The sequence below is a fragment of the Euwallacea similis genome, chromosome 27 (genome assembly GCF_039881205.1).
Source record: "Euwallacea similis isolate ESF13 chromosome 27, ESF131.1, whole genome shotgun sequence".
NCBI lineage: Eukaryota > Metazoa > Arthropoda > Insecta > Coleoptera > Curculionidae > Euwallacea > Euwallacea similis.
In genome coordinates this window covers 2,479,023-2,496,897 of record NC_089635.1, presented here as the reverse complement: position 1 = coordinate 2,496,897, position 17,875 = coordinate 2,479,023, and the positions used below count along the sequence as shown (strand labels likewise).

At 35.9% G+C, this 17,875-nt stretch overlaps 1 protein-coding gene across 5 annotated transcripts in view; it reads left to right on the top strand.

Moving 5' to 3' along the window:
- LOC136417244 (lachesin-like) overlaps positions 1 to 17,875 on the top strand; it is a 77,066-nt gene that overhangs the window by 35,799 nt on the left and 23,392 nt on the right. For all 5 annotated transcript variants that reach the window (XM_066402839.1, XM_066402842.1, XM_066402841.1 and 2 more), the window contains exon 3: positions 6,213 to 6,342. In XM_066402839.1, the coding sequence (XP_066258936.1) occupies positions 6,264 to 6,342 (79 nt within the window). In that variant the 5' untranslated portion in view covers positions 6,213 to 6,263. The remainder of the gene's footprint in view (positions 1 to 6,212; positions 6,343 to 17,875) is intronic.

Below are 17,875 nucleotides of genomic sequence, written 5' to 3'. Positions count from 1 at the left end.
TTGCCACTATTCGTACTTTAACTTAATCCTTTCACGCGCGAAAAAATCGAATTATAATGAGCTTTATCTGAACAGGTGCTAAATGAAGTTCGATTACAATTCTGAAAAAACACAATTTGGAAAAAATCGAGTAACCTCAGTAGGGATCGAGATGTGCACGGTGGGTACACGGATTTGAACGCATTAACGTGAAAAGGAGCCCCAGTTTTACTCGAGTGCACAGTCGATTGCTAAGTTTAAACTGTGTGGGGTTAGAATCACAGGTCCTAAGAATCGAGCGTCGTGAAATATTTCTTTTATTCGAATAAATACTACTAGAAATTGCCGTGTCCTTAAAGATTCACAGTACGTTCTAATCAGTAGTTTCAAACATATGTACATGTTGTCTTATTTGTAGAAAATCTCTTGAATAGCCATGCGCAGCCTTACTCGCAGCTCGTCACAAAGGCACGCGCAATGTTATCAAGCCACTATATCTAGTTCTTCTATAGATTTTTCCACTTGTTCCGCATTATATAAAGGATCGTGACTGCATTCGTGGTCATCACTATGCAACTAGACCGAATAGATGAAACAATTTATCAAATTGGATAAGATAGCCGGATTTATTTGGGGACAAAAGGATTAATTCCACAAATTATTCCTAAATGCATGTGAACACTTACGAATAATTTTAAATCCTGGAAAGCCCTAATCATATCTAAATGCAGCAAGCAACCCTCGATGTAATATATCTTGGCCTTGCCATAGCTCTGTAAACGTTAAGTTGAAAGCTGTAAAGATAGTAGCGGCACAACACGCAAATTTAAAATTAATGTTGTCTACTGATTAAAGCTCGCCGTGAATTAATCGTTTCCAACTATTTTAATTGATTTTCGGGGGCATATCTATTCAACAGTCGCCTTTTTCGTTTTCTCATTGAAAAATTATCAAGCTTTTGTTCTTTTTCTGATGGGGAATTGAAGTTGATTTTCTTGAATGAGGGCAATTTTTTCTTTTTTGCTACTTGTACGGACACGAAAGGAACTTTTTTGTAAAGTTAACGTATTGATTCAACCTAATTCAATTTTGCCTTTGTTGCTAGTTCTATACAAATCACTGAGTAATAAGCATAAACGTACTCAAATGTAGGTGTATGGGCATTTTGGATGCGACAATTTTATTTAATTTAAGTAAAAAATTGAACATTTCCGGGTCTAAATTATTTTCCCACGTAGCACACCTAGAGAATGCAAAATGTTTTAATTTTCCCCCTGCATTTTCTCTAAAGCTATATGTGTGTATGAGTCGTGTCCCGGTTTAAATGTAGTGAAAATTACACTTAGGTACGCTTCTGTTCGAACAAAGAGGTTTACTAATTAAAAGTGGAATATATTTTATGATTTTGTTTTGGAAATATGTGGATAGGCTACGCTTTTATAAACAACTTTCTATAGGAATTACTCGGGAGCAACATTTTAAGAAGAATTTAATTACACGCCAGCATTAGACTAGACTCTCTTAATTGTGGCATGGTCACAGAACTAATCCTGTAGGGAAATAACTGTTTCGTTTGTAGAGCACACCAAAGCTAAAACAAATATACTTTACAATTTACAACTGAAATGAATATGACACACCAGTTTTCATTGTTCTATATAATTGTTTGTTTATGTTTATCAACTAGAAACGTGTACACTTCGTTTTTGAACAGTTACCTCAAATGGACTTAAAACTTTTCCAAACTGGGACAATATTTTCGGTTTCTGTATGACACGAAACTTGAATCCTTATCCATCTTAGTCCTTTTATGAATAAAAGCTTTTAATTCGAAAACAGAAAGTTCTTTTAAGCCGCACATAATTTTAATACCATTAATTTCGGCCCGTCTGGACTCCTTGACTTTCATTAATCCACTTACTTTATTAGCCCTTTTGTAAATACAAATAAAAACATTTAATTTTTGGTTTCGAATCCTTTGAAAAAGTGCTACCGGGGATTCTGTGGGGGTTTCGTCGCTTTTCCGAATGAAATCTTTTTTGTTTTTCACGAAATTTGCCACGCTAAATTATTACGGTTAGAGCGGAAAATCATCCCTTGTCAATTTACAATAATTTCCACAAGGTTTGTTGTCTTATTACTTCGAAATCCCGTAATCCAAAGCTATAGAAATTCCTAGTGAATAAATTGAATTCTGCAGTATAAGGGCCGCTTCATGTTAGAGATTTAGCTGCATAAAGTTAAAATAATCAAAGGCCTGGAGAGTATGAAACACACGCGTAAAGAGTCCATAATGAATATTCAAAAGGGATCGTCTCAATTATAGCTTTACAAACACGTAACACTAAAACTATTATGTTAATGCGCTTATTTTAATTAGAAAGGAATGTTTTGATCGTTTTTCCGGATAGGCGGCTTTATTCGCGGGCTTATTTAAAACTGGAAACCAGCTTTCACTCCTCAATAATTATTTTCGATAGAATAATAGATATCTATGTTAAAGCTTTGTCATTAATGCGAACTCTCGCGCCAAACGCAACGTATTTTGCTGCCTAGTGAATACTGAATTGAGATTATCACCAATAAAATATATTCATTTTTTAAATGTTTTTGAAGGAATAATTACTTTGAGCGTGGAGAAGAGTTTTATATGTCACAGTGAAAAACCATAAAATTGCCAATTTTTAATGTTTTGGTTCTGTAAAATATTATTGTGAATATCCAAATTATTAATGTAGGTTAGTATAAATGTAAAAAGCTTTTACATCAATATACAGGAGGATGAATCATTAGATCACGCCGACGGCAGGCTGAGAGCAGATGTGACGTCGAACATCTTTGCCTGTGGAAGGAGCGATGGGACTATGGCGCAGCTGCCCCAAAGTTCTTATTTTCAGTTTACAAATCGGTACTAGAGCTAGATCAGAACTAGAGGATGGGTCTCAGATGATTTGATCAGTGTCACCAGTGTTGGCCAACATATACATGGAGTAGATTGAAACGAACACCTCCACAGATAATCAAAGTGCGCCTTCGGTACCCGAATTAACCCGGTTCAAAATCGACGTCGCCCTGTAAACTCTCAGCATCAGCTGGGACATGATATCGTGCATATTCTTATGAGTAGTTCACTCGCAATATGAACTGAATATTTTATATGTTTTAGGAGCTGTAGAAAAAGAATGCGAACCATTTCCGAACTTTAGCACTACATATTTCAGAAGTTAAATATTTCCGGATCTATAGCGAGTTTTCTTAAAAAAATAAAACGTGTAGAACTCTCTGAAGAAGATTTTACAATCCCCTGTATATTCCTATTGAGAGTAAGTTTTCAATCTGTTCAAAGTGTTTTGTGTATGTACCAACACTCTTTTCCTGCGAAATTTTGTAATCTAATGGCATTATCTTCAAACAATTGTTGCAAGAACGAAATTATACTGATCTCCTCCGCCAATGGGAGAAACATTCCTCCACACGTTGTAATGTGTTTCAAATACGTGCCGCAGGAAATGTATTTGCAGGCAGAAGTTGGAATCTTCCCTTAACACGAAAAGGAAATGTTCAAACATCCCTGGATTGGTTGTTTGTATTTTATTCTGCAAGGGCAGCTATCGAAGATTCCTCGGTTGAAAACTTTTTTCTGATTCTCTTGTCTACAAATTTATTTAATCGGCGAAATAACTAGAAACAAAATTAATTGTGATCTGAAGTATTGCCATTATTGTCAGTTGATATAATTGGGTATTGAATATCAATTAATATCTACTTTATCCAATTCAAACAAATCTGACCTTAATTGCATTGATCAGAATGATTGTACCACATCTTCAGTGGTAAATAAATTATATTAACCACCTTTGAACGGGAAGGTACAAAGCTCTTATTACAACATTAACTTCCTAAACGATTGACATTAAGCCTGTGCTTTATAATAAAAAAAAGGCCACTCGGGAAACTTTCTTAACATAATTCCCAAATCGTTTTTACGCTTCTGCTATTATTGGAAATTAAAGCAGCCCGACTTCCGCAACTAAAATCATTTTAATGCGAGAAAATACGTTCAGCTCAGTAAATGATCCTAACATTGCTAAAACATCATTTCTGGAAGCCAATTAAAATTGTTACGGGGTGCAAGAAGTTTTTAGCATGCGTCATTTCGGTTTAACTGAAAGCTTAGGAATTTCAATTAGAATTTGTCACTTCTCGAAACGAATGAAAGTGATGAGGTTCGGTTAAAAAACTGTAATTCTGAAGAGGAATTTCAACGTTTTAAAACCAAGATATTTTTGGGTAAGCTTTGCAAACAGAAAAATAAAGGAAACACATTATTCGTAAATTAAAAACCTCCAACTTCCTGAAGGAAGAGTCTTTTTAGCGGTGGCTTTTAAGTTAAACGAATAAATATTTGCCGAGCGAATTATCAAGGTTTTCATTTTTCATTCCCTGCCGGGTTAGTTATGTCATCCCGTTTTCCGTCTTAAAATTTAGGATAACAGTAGGGTTATTTCAAAAAGAGTAGGGGCGAAAAATCTATTTTTTAATTAAAAAGGAGAGCCGCATTAAGTTAAAATAATTTATCTTTTCTCAGTGCGGACTCTTCTTGTTCTCACTTCATTGTTCACTAATGTTTAATTTAGGACCCAACGAAGTTCTGTTTCAAGAAAGTTCTATCTATAAAACGCTTCGTTTAAATTTTCAATTTTGTTAGCAACCAAGCCTGAATATGTAACTACAATTGAAAAATAATTTAATTTTAATCACTGCCGAATTTTGGAAAAAATATGGACGAAAAGGCGCTGTAAAATCCTCAGGTGAAAACAAGCCCATTTAACTCAAATTTCCAGTAAAAAAACGTTGCTTTTAAAACGCCTTGCAGCATTTTAATCAAACTTGATACGCCAGTTTGTACTGAAAAAAGTCTACAGTGATATGTCTACAAAAGTTCCCTATTTTCCAGGTGTATCAAAAATTGTTTAAATTGGCTTAAACTTGATGAGAACTTTTTCATTAGTAGATCCAATTTTTTTACCCTTTAATAAACCCAGCTAATCCTAAGAGACCTCCTCGTCTTGTTTAACAGGAAAACGTATTTGCTGCTTTAAGTTACCAGGATTAGAAATCTTCTAAATACATTTTCTGTCATGACAAAACTTTAACCTTTGATAACCTGAACTGACCTTAAGAGGGTTGCACCGAACTTATGACTGGAAGATGTTCCTGTAACCTTTAGTAAACCTAATTAGCCTTTAGAGTTTTTAGAAATGATCTGAGTTAGGTTTCTATAAAACTTTCACGGGAACACTTCCCTATAACCTTAGCTAACTTACACACAACGTAGCCTGACTAGAAGTAACCCTTAGGATTTTTTTAGATGTTTTTATTAGTGAGGAGGATTTGCAAATCTGTCCGTTATGAAGACTAATGTGCAGCTTTATGTGGGAGGACAGTCTTTGGCATGAGGACGATTCTCTAACCGTCATTAACTTGAAAGAACCTTAAGAGGGATTCTCTGTATTTTCAGCAGAAATATCTTCTTCAAATAATATCATAAATGTGCCACAACTGTCCATTTTATTCATTTTTACAAAGGTTTTTCTTGTCTCCTCGTGTATGCTTTAAGCAGGAATAATTAGCAATAAACTGTATCTTTTTCTGGTTATGAGTGAATGATCCCTGTGCGAATTCCTGTGTGGATAATAATGTATAGAAATAATAGAAATGTAACATTTTCCCAGTACTGGAAAAAGGTGTTTGCCTGACACATCAAATTAAGTCATTGTTCTTGAGCTTCAAGATGAAATAAATTTAACACATTGTAAATTAACGTTGCGTACCTAACCTAGAAGGATTAAATTCGATTAAATGATAAGATCAAATAAAATATCTCGGCGTTTAATGGGGACAGAATCCTAAAGGCTTGACAAAGAAAATGTTTAATTTTGTCAGAATATTAATGAAGATATCACTTATCAAGGGGGTGAACTTTCATTGTAAGTTTGAGAACGTTTTTCTAATAGATGAGCACTAATTGTAGCAGTTGCAAAACTCCCAGAGGAAAATAATATTTGTCTTTATTAAGGCCCGAGCGGCTAAGAAATAACACTTAACTCTGCTGAGATACAATTGCTTTAACGTTTCCGTTACAGGCGTTCTCATATTTGAATATTAATTCGAAGAACTTCCTGTAACCATAAGAAGATACTATCGAATTCAATTTGTTCTGTCCTTTGCAGGGCCATGGAAGTCGCAGTCCAAATAACTGGAGTGGATTGAACCGAGCAATCATGCATACGCCACAAACTTTTAGCAGTATTTCCACTTACCCACAGCTGTTCTATATTTTGCTATTACTTTTGTTTAATGGTAAGTCATTTTCTGTAAAGTTCGATTTTATTGTTATAGTCTAGTATTGCGAGGTGACGGTCTCCTTTTGTTTTGCTAAATCGAGACGCAACAAACTTTTACATTAACTCCATTATGTTTGTTCCATACACTCCTAACACTAAACGAAGTTGTTTTTAAGTTGAAATAAGAAGGCCAGATGCGGGATATTTAACTACTATCGATTTAGAGTTTTATTTTATTTAACTTTTCCCAGCCACATTAACCTATTTCCAATTACACGGAATCTTCTATGTCAGGAGACATTACAAAAATTCACTGAATTGGTGGCGGGGTTAACTCTGAGCATTAAATATCTTCAGCCACATACTTCCCTGAACCTTTTAGCCAATTTCGTAAATGAAGAGTATGAATAGTTTAAATTGAATGCCACAACCTAAATTCAGAGGAAGGAAAATACCGGGTGTCCAGAGGAACTCTCGACCTAAGAGATTAACATGGGAAATCGGTTTTTTTGTTTTTTTGCACCTGCACGGATTGCCTAATTGAAAAACTTTTACATGGAGGTCATAATACTCAAGACCGGCCATCGTTCTGCAATTTTTTCGATTTTCTAATTAGAGCCGTTTTGGCTCACAACATCATCGAACTTCAAAAATTTGAATATCCCGCGTAACCGTTCGAGGCCACGATTGTTCATAATCAAAGTCAAAATTAAACAAACACAAAGTCGCCAACAGCATAAGCGCAAAATCCCCATGTCAAATTAATTTTCTCTTTTTGCTAATCTCTAAGCAATTTTTAACTTATTTACGAGATAATTCAGTGAAAAATCTGCGGAAAACCTGACGATAATTATCATGTGATCTGCTTTGACGTCCTCACAGTAAATAAACAAGTTTCTTAATAATCTATGATAATAAAAGACATCATTTATATCTTTTATACCCATCTTTTATACCCCTCTTTACCCACTAGACAGAATCTCCGCAGGAAATTTTAAATTTAATACAGAATATTTATTTCCTGTTATGATTATTTTTGAAAAATTGTGTATAGACATTTTGAAAATAAAAATCTTTCTATCAAAAAGCTTTTATTTACGGATTGTAAAGACTTAATTAATTTATATTTTCTCATCATGGCCATGACAAAAAACAACTGCAAAAAACAATTGCTCTTCTCTATCAACAATCATAATTATTTTCTACATTTTCAAATTTTCTTCGCATTTAATATCTCATCAATTATGAATTTTGAAAAAAAGAAACTTGTTTTGAAACAATACTGGGCCAGTAATTCCTTTGTTCAAGATCGCTACACCTTTTCTGCGTTTTCTTCTAACCGTCCAATACTAGCAATAAGCTTTCTCCAATCTTTGGTTGCTCGGTTTGAAGAAACTAGGAGTATCAGTCCGATATGCTCTTGTGAGTGTAAACGGTGACATGAAGCTGCAGCTCCACAAAATAAACATATTGCAAAACTTGTTGTTGCTGCTATAAGCGACGATTCTTGCAAAAGCGTAAGGCTAATCAGCCAAGAAACTGGTGTTGCAAAATTTACTGTGCCCTCTTACGGAAAGGAGGTCACAGATATTTTAAAAAGGGAGTGAAGCAAAAACTTCTTTCACCGTATGGAGTTCTGTAAAATCATCACTGGAAAAATTATGGCTAATACATGATTTGTCAGGAACATTTGTTTCAGTGACTTATATTCATTTGGATCGATAGGCAACTTCAGTTACCAAAACGACAGAATTTAGTCATTGCAGAGTCGCCATATTATAAGTGATAATCGCGACCGACGGAATTAACTCGTAAATAGTTAAAAATTACTTAGAGATTAACAAAAAGAGAAAATTCATTTAACATGGGGACTTCACGCTTATGCTGTTGGCGACTCTGTGTTTGTTTAATTCTGACCTTGACTCTGACCAATCGTGGCCTCGAACGGTTACGTGGGACATTCAAATTTTTAAAATTTGGAGGCGTTTTGAGCCAAAACGGTTCTAATTGGAAGATTAAAACAATTGCGGAATGATAGCCAGTCTTGAGTGATTTCCACATAAAAGTACTTTAATTGGATAATCCGCGTAGGGACAAAAAAATAAAAACCAATTTCCCATGTTATTCTCCTATGTCCAGGGTTCGCTTGGACATCCGGCATGTCTTTCAATGTTTGCAACTTATTCCTCAACCTTTTTCAACCCAGCAACGTTTCGTTCCCTTTAAGAGTTCATCAGTTTATCTCATAACATTTTATCACTTATTTTATAGCTGATGCATACAGATACAAGGTGTTAGTTTAGATTATGAAATATTCTAAAGTAAATTTCTGATATGTACTTGCAAGGTTTGTTGTCGAATGAAAAGGTTGTCATTTTTCGTGAAAAGAATACTTAAGCAAAACACAGTACGGCGCCCGATCTGGCCTAATTCAAACCGTTATACAGCTACAGTGCATTAAACTAAGTTAAAACAAGAACAGTTTAAAAATCAATGAGTCAGTATTCCAAAAACCATTAAAGATGAGAATAGTCTATCTGAATAGGAAATGAGTAGAATCCCCCACAATCTGGTGAATATATCAAGATTAATTACGATCACGATTCGTAACGTTTATTATCGCACATGTCCAATTGCAAACTTCGCTCCCGTTTCGCAAACTTGAACTTGTGCGACAATAACCTACCTTATGAAACTTGTATCTTAATAAATTGCTCACCATATTGTGATCAATCTTTCAGAACTGATACCTATAGGAAAGAATAAACCGTTTTTTGCTATTTCAACGAGTTTGAAAACTGGAGTCACATAGAATGTGGAAAATGCAAAAATTTATACTAAATTATTTAAATAATTCAAATTCCCTACTATGATTCATAGTAATTGGGCAGAATCGGGAATAGAAGATGAGAGGATAATAACATTGAAATAATTCCTTTAATTCGGCCAGTAATGCCTAACCTGTAATTGCATACACCTTCCTACAACTCTGCTTTGGCTACAACACCCATGACGAAAGACATATCGACCGATTACACATTTCTATGTCTTTAATCAGGGTCGATGTAAAAGAAAGTGCTATTATAGAAAAGCATCCAAATTAGTATTTTAAGTTTCCCAACCAATCAAGGAGCATGTTTTTATGGGGATGAGGCCTGAATAAATCGAGGGAAGTAAATTCTTTCCCCAGTACAAAGTTTAATCAGTATTCTGTGAAAAAGAGGGGGGTTGACTAGCTTCTAAATCGGTATTGTAAATGCTTGGCAAACATCGTAGGGGCGGTTAATATAAGCTCGCTAATTAAGAGCTGAGCTTGGAACTTAAAAGGGTAAGATCTCATTGATGTGTGGCACACGTACCGGAATTGTGATTCTAAGGTGGTAAGTTAATTATTCAGAGCGTTGGAACAAAAACGTTCAACGGCCTACATGCAGCAAGAAATTAAAACAAATTCATAATGAAAATGGCGCGGAGCCGCAAAAGGGGTTTAATGTGAATACATGCTCGTCGCTGCATTGTACGTACACACGATTTGTTTTCACTCCTCATGCTGGAGCGGTGGATTTGAGTTAGGCTTGGATAATAAATGCCAGTATACTAATATTTGGGACAACCACAGTTTAGGAAGATAAATTTGTTTCCTCGTATACCATCCTGATAAATCGATAGGAAAAACAAACTTAAAATTTTGCTTAACTTTTGAACTTGCATTTGCTCGTGATGTGAAATCAATTTAAAATGGGGGAAAAGTTGCCGTTTATAGAGATTTTTAATATGCCGTTAACGGCATCGCCAAGATGTTTTCACTTTTTTTGAGATCGAAAAAAGTTTAATACATTTTATTAGTGTTTTCCTCTCCGAAACATGGGCTTATTATTATCTCATCAATCACTTTTTTAAATACGGCCCTGGACTTTCTTGCCCCTACATGTAACAGAGTTTATAACCTGCATTTCGACAATGTATTATGGCTATAGTCGAATCAACGGGTCTTTGTATGCGCTTCATCAACATGCTGTCGTTAATGTTGCAATCAATTATCATTTGAATGTGACCCACGGAACATCTATTACTCATTATTATTTTGTGGGCAAAGACAATCCTGTTCACCTTACACACTAATACGTATAAAGCGTGAAGTTTATTTTTAGAGTTATGTTAGGCCATATTTTCTCTTAAAAACCAAATATTTTTTCAGTTTCTTGTTCTTCGTTCGCAAATGTTTATCTTCTGCATCCGTCATGCCATGAAAACTATTTCATAAGCAACAAACATGAATCCGACACCTCGCGCTGCTTGAACGTAGTACTGGGTACCAAAAACCGAAACGCCAACTTATACAACCAAAAACGCAATATCAAGCTGGTTTGTGCTTGTCTGTGTGCATGCTACTACAAATACTTGACATGGAAATCTTTGCAAAGGGGAAGCTGAAACCTTGGTCACGTTTATGCAACTTATACACTACCCGCAGCCACCTGAGGTCGATCTTTAAAAGTCCTAGTAACTTTGCCAGCAAAATGATTTCCATAGTAACGACGAAGTCAGAGGAAAGCATTCATGAAAATCTCGATTACCGCGAAAAGTATCTTGCTGGCGTGGTTACCAGGAGTTTGAAAAACCGGCCTTCAAACCAATTGCACTTGAATGTGACTAAAATGAGTAGGTATGGTAAATTTAGCGTATATGTATGTGTCCCGGATACTCGGAGGATTTTAATAAGACATTTGAATCACATCAAGCTATTGTACGCTAAATTTTTACAGCTCTTTAGTCGTTCCAGTTGCTCGTCCACTGTTATTTCAAAGAGCTTTCCCAAAGAATTATCATAGTAAGTCATCGGTTTATAACTGGTATTTTTCAAAATATTCTTTCGCAGTTTTTCTATCAACCAGTAGCACTATTTTCCATTTCCAAAGGACTTTTCCTTGAAACTAAAGCTTGGTGTTCAATTTTATACAAGCCATTCTTTGCTTACCAATGTCCTCATTTCACTAGTATACTCCCAGTTTTCTGTACTTCCCTCGCTTTCAGACATATTTAGCCGCCAATATTTTGATCTCATCTGCAAGAGACTGAAACAATTTACGCTATTTTGGCCATAAGTGAACTAAATTATGGGCCAAACGCATCACACTAAGTGAATTTTAGTACCAAATTCCAAACTTGAAATTTCGAAAATGCTCTCCTGGATTTAGTTTCAGTTTAGAAATCAGTTTAGAAGTCAGATCATATCGGATAATCTCACTGTTCGACTAACTTACAGGGATAGTCGAAAGTCTGTTTAGAAATACAAAGCTGAAATATAATATTATATGTAATTTTACTGAAATTTCTTCATAACAAAATTTTGAGGGAATAAATCAAAATTGACTTTCCTGGCAAGGAATATCAAGGCGAACGTGTTACCTCGAGGCATATTTGAGTTATTTGCGATACCTTATCTGGTTCAATAGATATAACGTATTTTTGAAAATAACCGAATTTTTTTATCAAATCTGCTTCCATTGTATTTCCGGTGACGTTGTTGACCCTGTTTGTTTCGTTATATGATTGCGTTAAGCCACTTATGCCCCAGAAGCGAGTTTTGAGTAGGCTAAATACATGACGGTGAACAAAAAGTTAAAATTGAACGACCATTTTTAACTAACTGACCCACACACAGGTTCAACCTTGTTAGTAATAAAGTTGTTCAATTTTTCGAAATTGGCTGCAATGTTATTGATGAATGCCAGTTTTCTGTTTTTCCCGAATCTAGAAATTTTTTAAAAATATTTTTCATTTTGTAATCACTTCCAGTAGGGAGGCGTCAGATCTTAACGACGTAAATAGATAATTAGATTTGCTGCCCATACCAGGAGGTACCCTCTAGGTGATGTCTCCACGAGATCGAAAAGAAGTCTCGGTCTAGTAGGAAAGACGAGTCATATTCCCAGTTTCGGTTTCGACGTTCATCCTAAACCCGACACCGAGATAAAATCATAATACATTTAATTTACTTTGGCAAACGCAAATTTTATGCATTTTTCGGTTTTGCCAGTTTTATAACAATAACGTTCGTATTGTTTATGGGCAGCCCGGCCGGAAATGCAGAAAATTAATTAATTATTGTTATTTATATAACAAGCGGTATATAACCAGTTGTGGCTACATAACAAATTTAGTGTTAAAATTCACTTGAAGCGTTTAATTTCGGCAGTGGTTCAGTTGCGCGAGTTCTTATAAAAATTGTGCGGATGGAGACGTAAATAAAAACTTCTGCAGGAAATGAATAAAGAATGGTTTCAGTCCCGGCGTACGCTAAAGCAATTTTCATGGCCGATTTTACCGGCAACTGAAAGAACAATTCTCAAGCTCAGTCCAGATCGGCGAACATTTGTCAACAAGACCGGTCGGTGAAACGCCGGTTGTCCATTCGATATGTCATCATGGCAATCACACCCCGAGCGCCAATCATTCTCCCACGGCTTCGAAATTGAAAAAGCGCGAGAGTCACGTCGGCAATAAAGCGGGCCGAGTGGCCGTCGGCCGTCAGTACGCGTTCCCTGCGTTTATCACGATAACGTTAAGGTCAAGCTGGCCATGATGCCGTCCCCACCACCCCCCTTTTCATACACTTTGAATCATATCCCCAAAAGATTAACTAGGACTACCGAGCGGCGCCACGTTTGCAAAGGGCACATTCAGTGCGACAACCTTTATCGGCTCCTTGACAAACCCGACGATTTTATGTCTTTTCTTCTTTGTTTTTATACTCGAAAACTCCACGACTTGTGTATGCGATTTTTCAGAAGGGGACTCAATCATAGAAATAAATCAAAATTGCCTTCAGGGATTGCTACGCTGTTTTCGATATTACTGAAAATATACAACTTACAAAAGTATGGGAACGGTCAAATATTGCAGAAACGGCTTAAATATACAGGATGTCCCTGAAATGGCTGAACAACGCTTGACCGAAAATTCCTTAACTAAGAGTAAGTCGTTTTAAGCGAACTTACCTATATCCAAAGTTGCTTCGTTTTGCCGCCACACAGTGACAGAGTATTCGAATTAATATCGGTTTTTCAAAATAATTGCTAAATGCTTTTATTCATTTTCATTAATTTTGGAACTAAAACTTGTTACATAAATTGGCACGATTTGACGTAAAAGGGACCTTTTTTTTAATGTGTGGAAATATAAAAAATGACGCATGGTTTCTAAAGAAAAGTTTGTATTTTTGTTACCCCCTGTATGAATGATTTTAATTTTTTGTCTGCCACTAAGTGACTTTATTTTGAAATGTTTTTGTCTCTTGTAAAATTTTCACTAGACATGCAGTTTCTCTGCAAAGAAATTATTTACGATACCTTGCAATTCATCATTGTTGTTTAGAAGGAAGGAAAGCCTGAAAAAAGTTTTAATTCTAAATAACCACACATTTAGTTTAATTTTTATAACAAATATTTAAAATGTTAACCATTTTTCTGAACGCACAAATAAATTTATTTCAAAAAATTCATCAATACTTTGAACACCGTGTGAAGCTTTTTTTAACATTGTTTTCACCACAATAATGAATTGCAAGGTATCGTAAATAATTTCTTTAGAGAGAAACTGTATGTCCAGCGAAAATTTTGCAAGAGACAAAAAAGTTTCAAAATAAAGTCAGCTAGTGGCAGAAAGAAAATTAAAATCATTTATACAGAGGCTCACAAAAATACAAATTTTTATTTACGAACCATGCACTATTTTTTATATTTCCACGTGTTAAAAAAATCTCTCGTCTACGTCACAACTCGCCAATTTACGTAATAACTGTTAGTTTCAAAGTGAATCAAAATCGATAAAAGCATTTAGCAATTATTTTGAAAAAACGATATAAATTTGAGAACTTCGGCGTCCTGTAGCGGCAAAACGCACCACATTGGACATAAGTACGTTGGCCTAGAAAGCCTTATTTTTGGCTGAGCATTGTACAGTCATTTCAGGGACACTCTATATGTTTCCAAATTTCTGGCAAAATGTAATGCCCGAACAAATGAGGACGACAACAATAGTACCATCTAAGCTTTTTTCTCTAAAGGCTAAAACTTTTTTCTTTTATTTTTCTTGCCGTTCATTTTAAGTATTTTATATATACATAATGATGCACAAAATTAGATTTTTTTGTATTAAACGGTCAGTAGCTCCGTAACAGTTCGAGACAAAGTAAGACGGTTCGAATTTGCTTGTCTTCCTTTTCAAGGATGTGGCAGTAGGAACAGGCTGTGGCGGCTTTGACTGCCAGTCAAATTATATCATGTAATACGCTTTCCGAGTTTTCAATCGGTGATTCAAGGAAATTTGTGTCCAATATTTTATCGACATTTACGGTAAACATTATCAAAGGCGATGAGGCAAATGGCGAAGTGGTCTCTGTTATGATCAAGAGAGAAAAGCCACCAATCCTATACAACAGAACCATCATTTGGGGAGAACAACAGAGGATTGTAGCCAACTAGACCGCCAAAGAACTTTTTGCTGATGAGCTGAGCGGTCTGATCAAGGGAGAAAATTTGACTATAGTACCATCCGAGCTACTTGGGGAGAATTCCATAAAAGCAAGTTAACAATACAGATTAACAATGACTCGCATATTTTTCATTATTTATCTAGGGAGCTAATGAAGAAGTCGGCCGCAATCATCAACTTCATGGTTTATTTATGGTTGATATATGTCAAGTGAAACCTCGCCGTTGATGTTGTGATTTAGGACGCGTTGTTTTTTTGTATTTTGAAGTGAATTCATACTTAATTTAGGTAAGATTATGGCAATTTTGTCTAGCAGTGAGAAAAATTGTACACATATCGCAGTTGGTAAATAATTAGGACCTTCACGTTTTAGATCTCTCAGTGATGCGCGCTTCGGGTTTTAAACTTGGCGTTCAGGTTACAATGATGTATTCTACAGCCTTGAAGTAGAATTTACCATTATCTGCCGTAAATTTCTTACAATCTTGATCATGTAAAGTTATAAATAGGTTCCATAATGCCAAACTAACCATAGAGGGGTGAAAGTTCACCCATGTCCTGTCTTTGCCTAACTGAGGATAATGATGTTTCCCCGTAAATAGCTTATGGAAAATGTTTCATTGCCCTTGACACTAATTTGAAACGAGGCCCCGCATTTGGCATTCACACTGCCATAAAGTTTTATTTAGAACTTTTACCTTAAAGTTACAATTTTCACTTTAATAGCTGGTGGTTTAGCCATAGGGAATGTGAATGAAGTCGAAAAAGAGTATGCGTTTATGAAAACTTAAAAATCTAGCAAAACAAGAGCAACGTTAGTTTGGACGGCCAGGAAAGACAATTTAACACAATTTTAAGTATCTCATGCATCGGAAAGATTATCCTGCAAAGCAAAACGTATATGACCCAGAATAATTGGTTCAATTGCCTAGACCCAATTAACGGGTCCGGCATAAATTGCGTTAAAAAACACCAGGTGGCAGTGTTAAAATCATCCTACAGGGGTTGTGAACATTGCCGCAACACATAAATGTTATACCATAATTAAATACGCTACTGCATGCGGTGAGGGATGCACAAGCCACCCACCACATACAACTCCATATTAAATAACATTGCTTACATCTATGTTACAATTTCACGCGTTCATAATTTTATTACTGCATCTGCAGAGTGGGCCACTAAGGCATTTTGCGTTATCGGTTATACGGGGTACTGAGGAGAGAACTCTATGGCTTGGTAAGTGGTATATTAATCACCACGCAGTGTGGTGAAACTCGGGTTGTTGGATAATAATTGTCCATTCGGTAAATTACTAAGAGGTATTTGACAAAACGGGACAAGGAAAATTGTATTTTCCGGAAATTTTGCTACTTGTCCGTCACTCTTAAAACACTATTGCTAAGTTAGGTATTAGCAAAATGACGCTGGGCAGTAATTTGTCTGCGACGTCCAAGCCCAAGTACAGTACAGATATATACAGGGCATTTTTTGGTGTGCCTACCATTGCTACCTCCGAAGCGGTCTCTACGAAGCGACACACCGAACATATCGATATGTCGTTTTGTAGAAAGTAAAAAGTTGTGAAACTAAGTAATTTAAACTTCTTTTCTGTCACAAACGGTATACGAAATACGAGAGATTGAAGTTTTGAGCCATTTTCTACATTTTTCCAAATATCTAGGAAACCGCTGAAGATGTGGCAACCTTGTAGCGGTTTCCTTCATCAGTTCCACACGGGGCCAATTTAGTCTAATTTAATCGAAGTTGTAACTCTCACCGTTTCGGAGCTGGCAATGGTGGGCAAACCAAAACAAAAAACACCCTGTAGAGTCAAATATTCAGTATAAATCCCGAGTGGAATTCTAGGCATATTGCTTCTAGACCACCAATGATTTGATTACAGAAGACGTGGAACAATTGAGTGGCCTGAAAGGTCGCCGGACTTGTACACAGTGTAACAAAATAAATCCCTCGGAAACTCTTTGGATGCAATATGTGAGATGACGGCATACCCCAGTTCTCGAATCTCGTCTCTACGTTTTCTAAAAAAAGTTAAAGTTTTTCCTAATTTTTCATCTCTTTTGCAAATCCCGCTTGGCACGGCTTATTTTGTAAATTCTAATTAAGTTTTTAGTTAGCTTTTGATTGATGATTTTGTCCATCAAGATGAACACCTTACTGCTGGGGCCTTAGGAGGCTGCTTGGCTTCACTATATTCAAGTTTATTCGAGGTTTGATAGACGTAAATGGTCAGTTAGTCTATTGATGTAGAGGGATCCAATGACTAATTTGTATCTGCCTATGCAGAATCTGGCGAACCACTTTAATTCCTTGAAAGTGCCAGCAAAGATGACTTTGTCTATAACCATAACACTTTGGCTTCTCGGTTTTTATTTGTTCACGCACTAAAAGGGTTGTTTCGCTGAATAACCCTGTAGATTATCGCAGTAAAATAGTTTTCCTTGACAAGACGTATGCGGTTTATTTGATTGTGTCCTTTAATTCTAAGTTGCTCCTGTTTAACAGTGGGTAAAGTAAAAAAATTTTTCTCGTCTGGTCATTCCATCAGGCTGAGGAAAACCAGTTGCAATTGTTGCAGTGGGGAGCGATAAGCTACAATTATCAATTAATGCATCGCTGTAACAACGATACAATTATGAGAGTTAAGTACGTAGAAACTTCGTCCTTCAGACAAAAATTTCAAGCTTCCATGCAAACTTCGGGCAAATATTTTAATATAACTTTTTTTAGTGAAGTATTCACGCAAAATAATGTAATTTAGAAAGTCAAAAGCATTTGCAGGTATCGTCAAAGCCTTACTAGACAATTTAAGCCGACTTAATGTCCGGGTGACGTTTACGTGAATTTAGGTAAGGGGGGAGAGAAAAGGCATCAATATTATAATTTCTTTGGTGTACAGGGAAGCAAAGCGAGCCTTCGGAGTTTGCCGAAGGAAAAACTTAGACGTGAAAAGTTTGGCTAGAACAGGTTTTACAGGCTCGTTGCCTAAGAGGAAAAGTTTAGTTTAATATTGTTTGGTTTGACGTTAA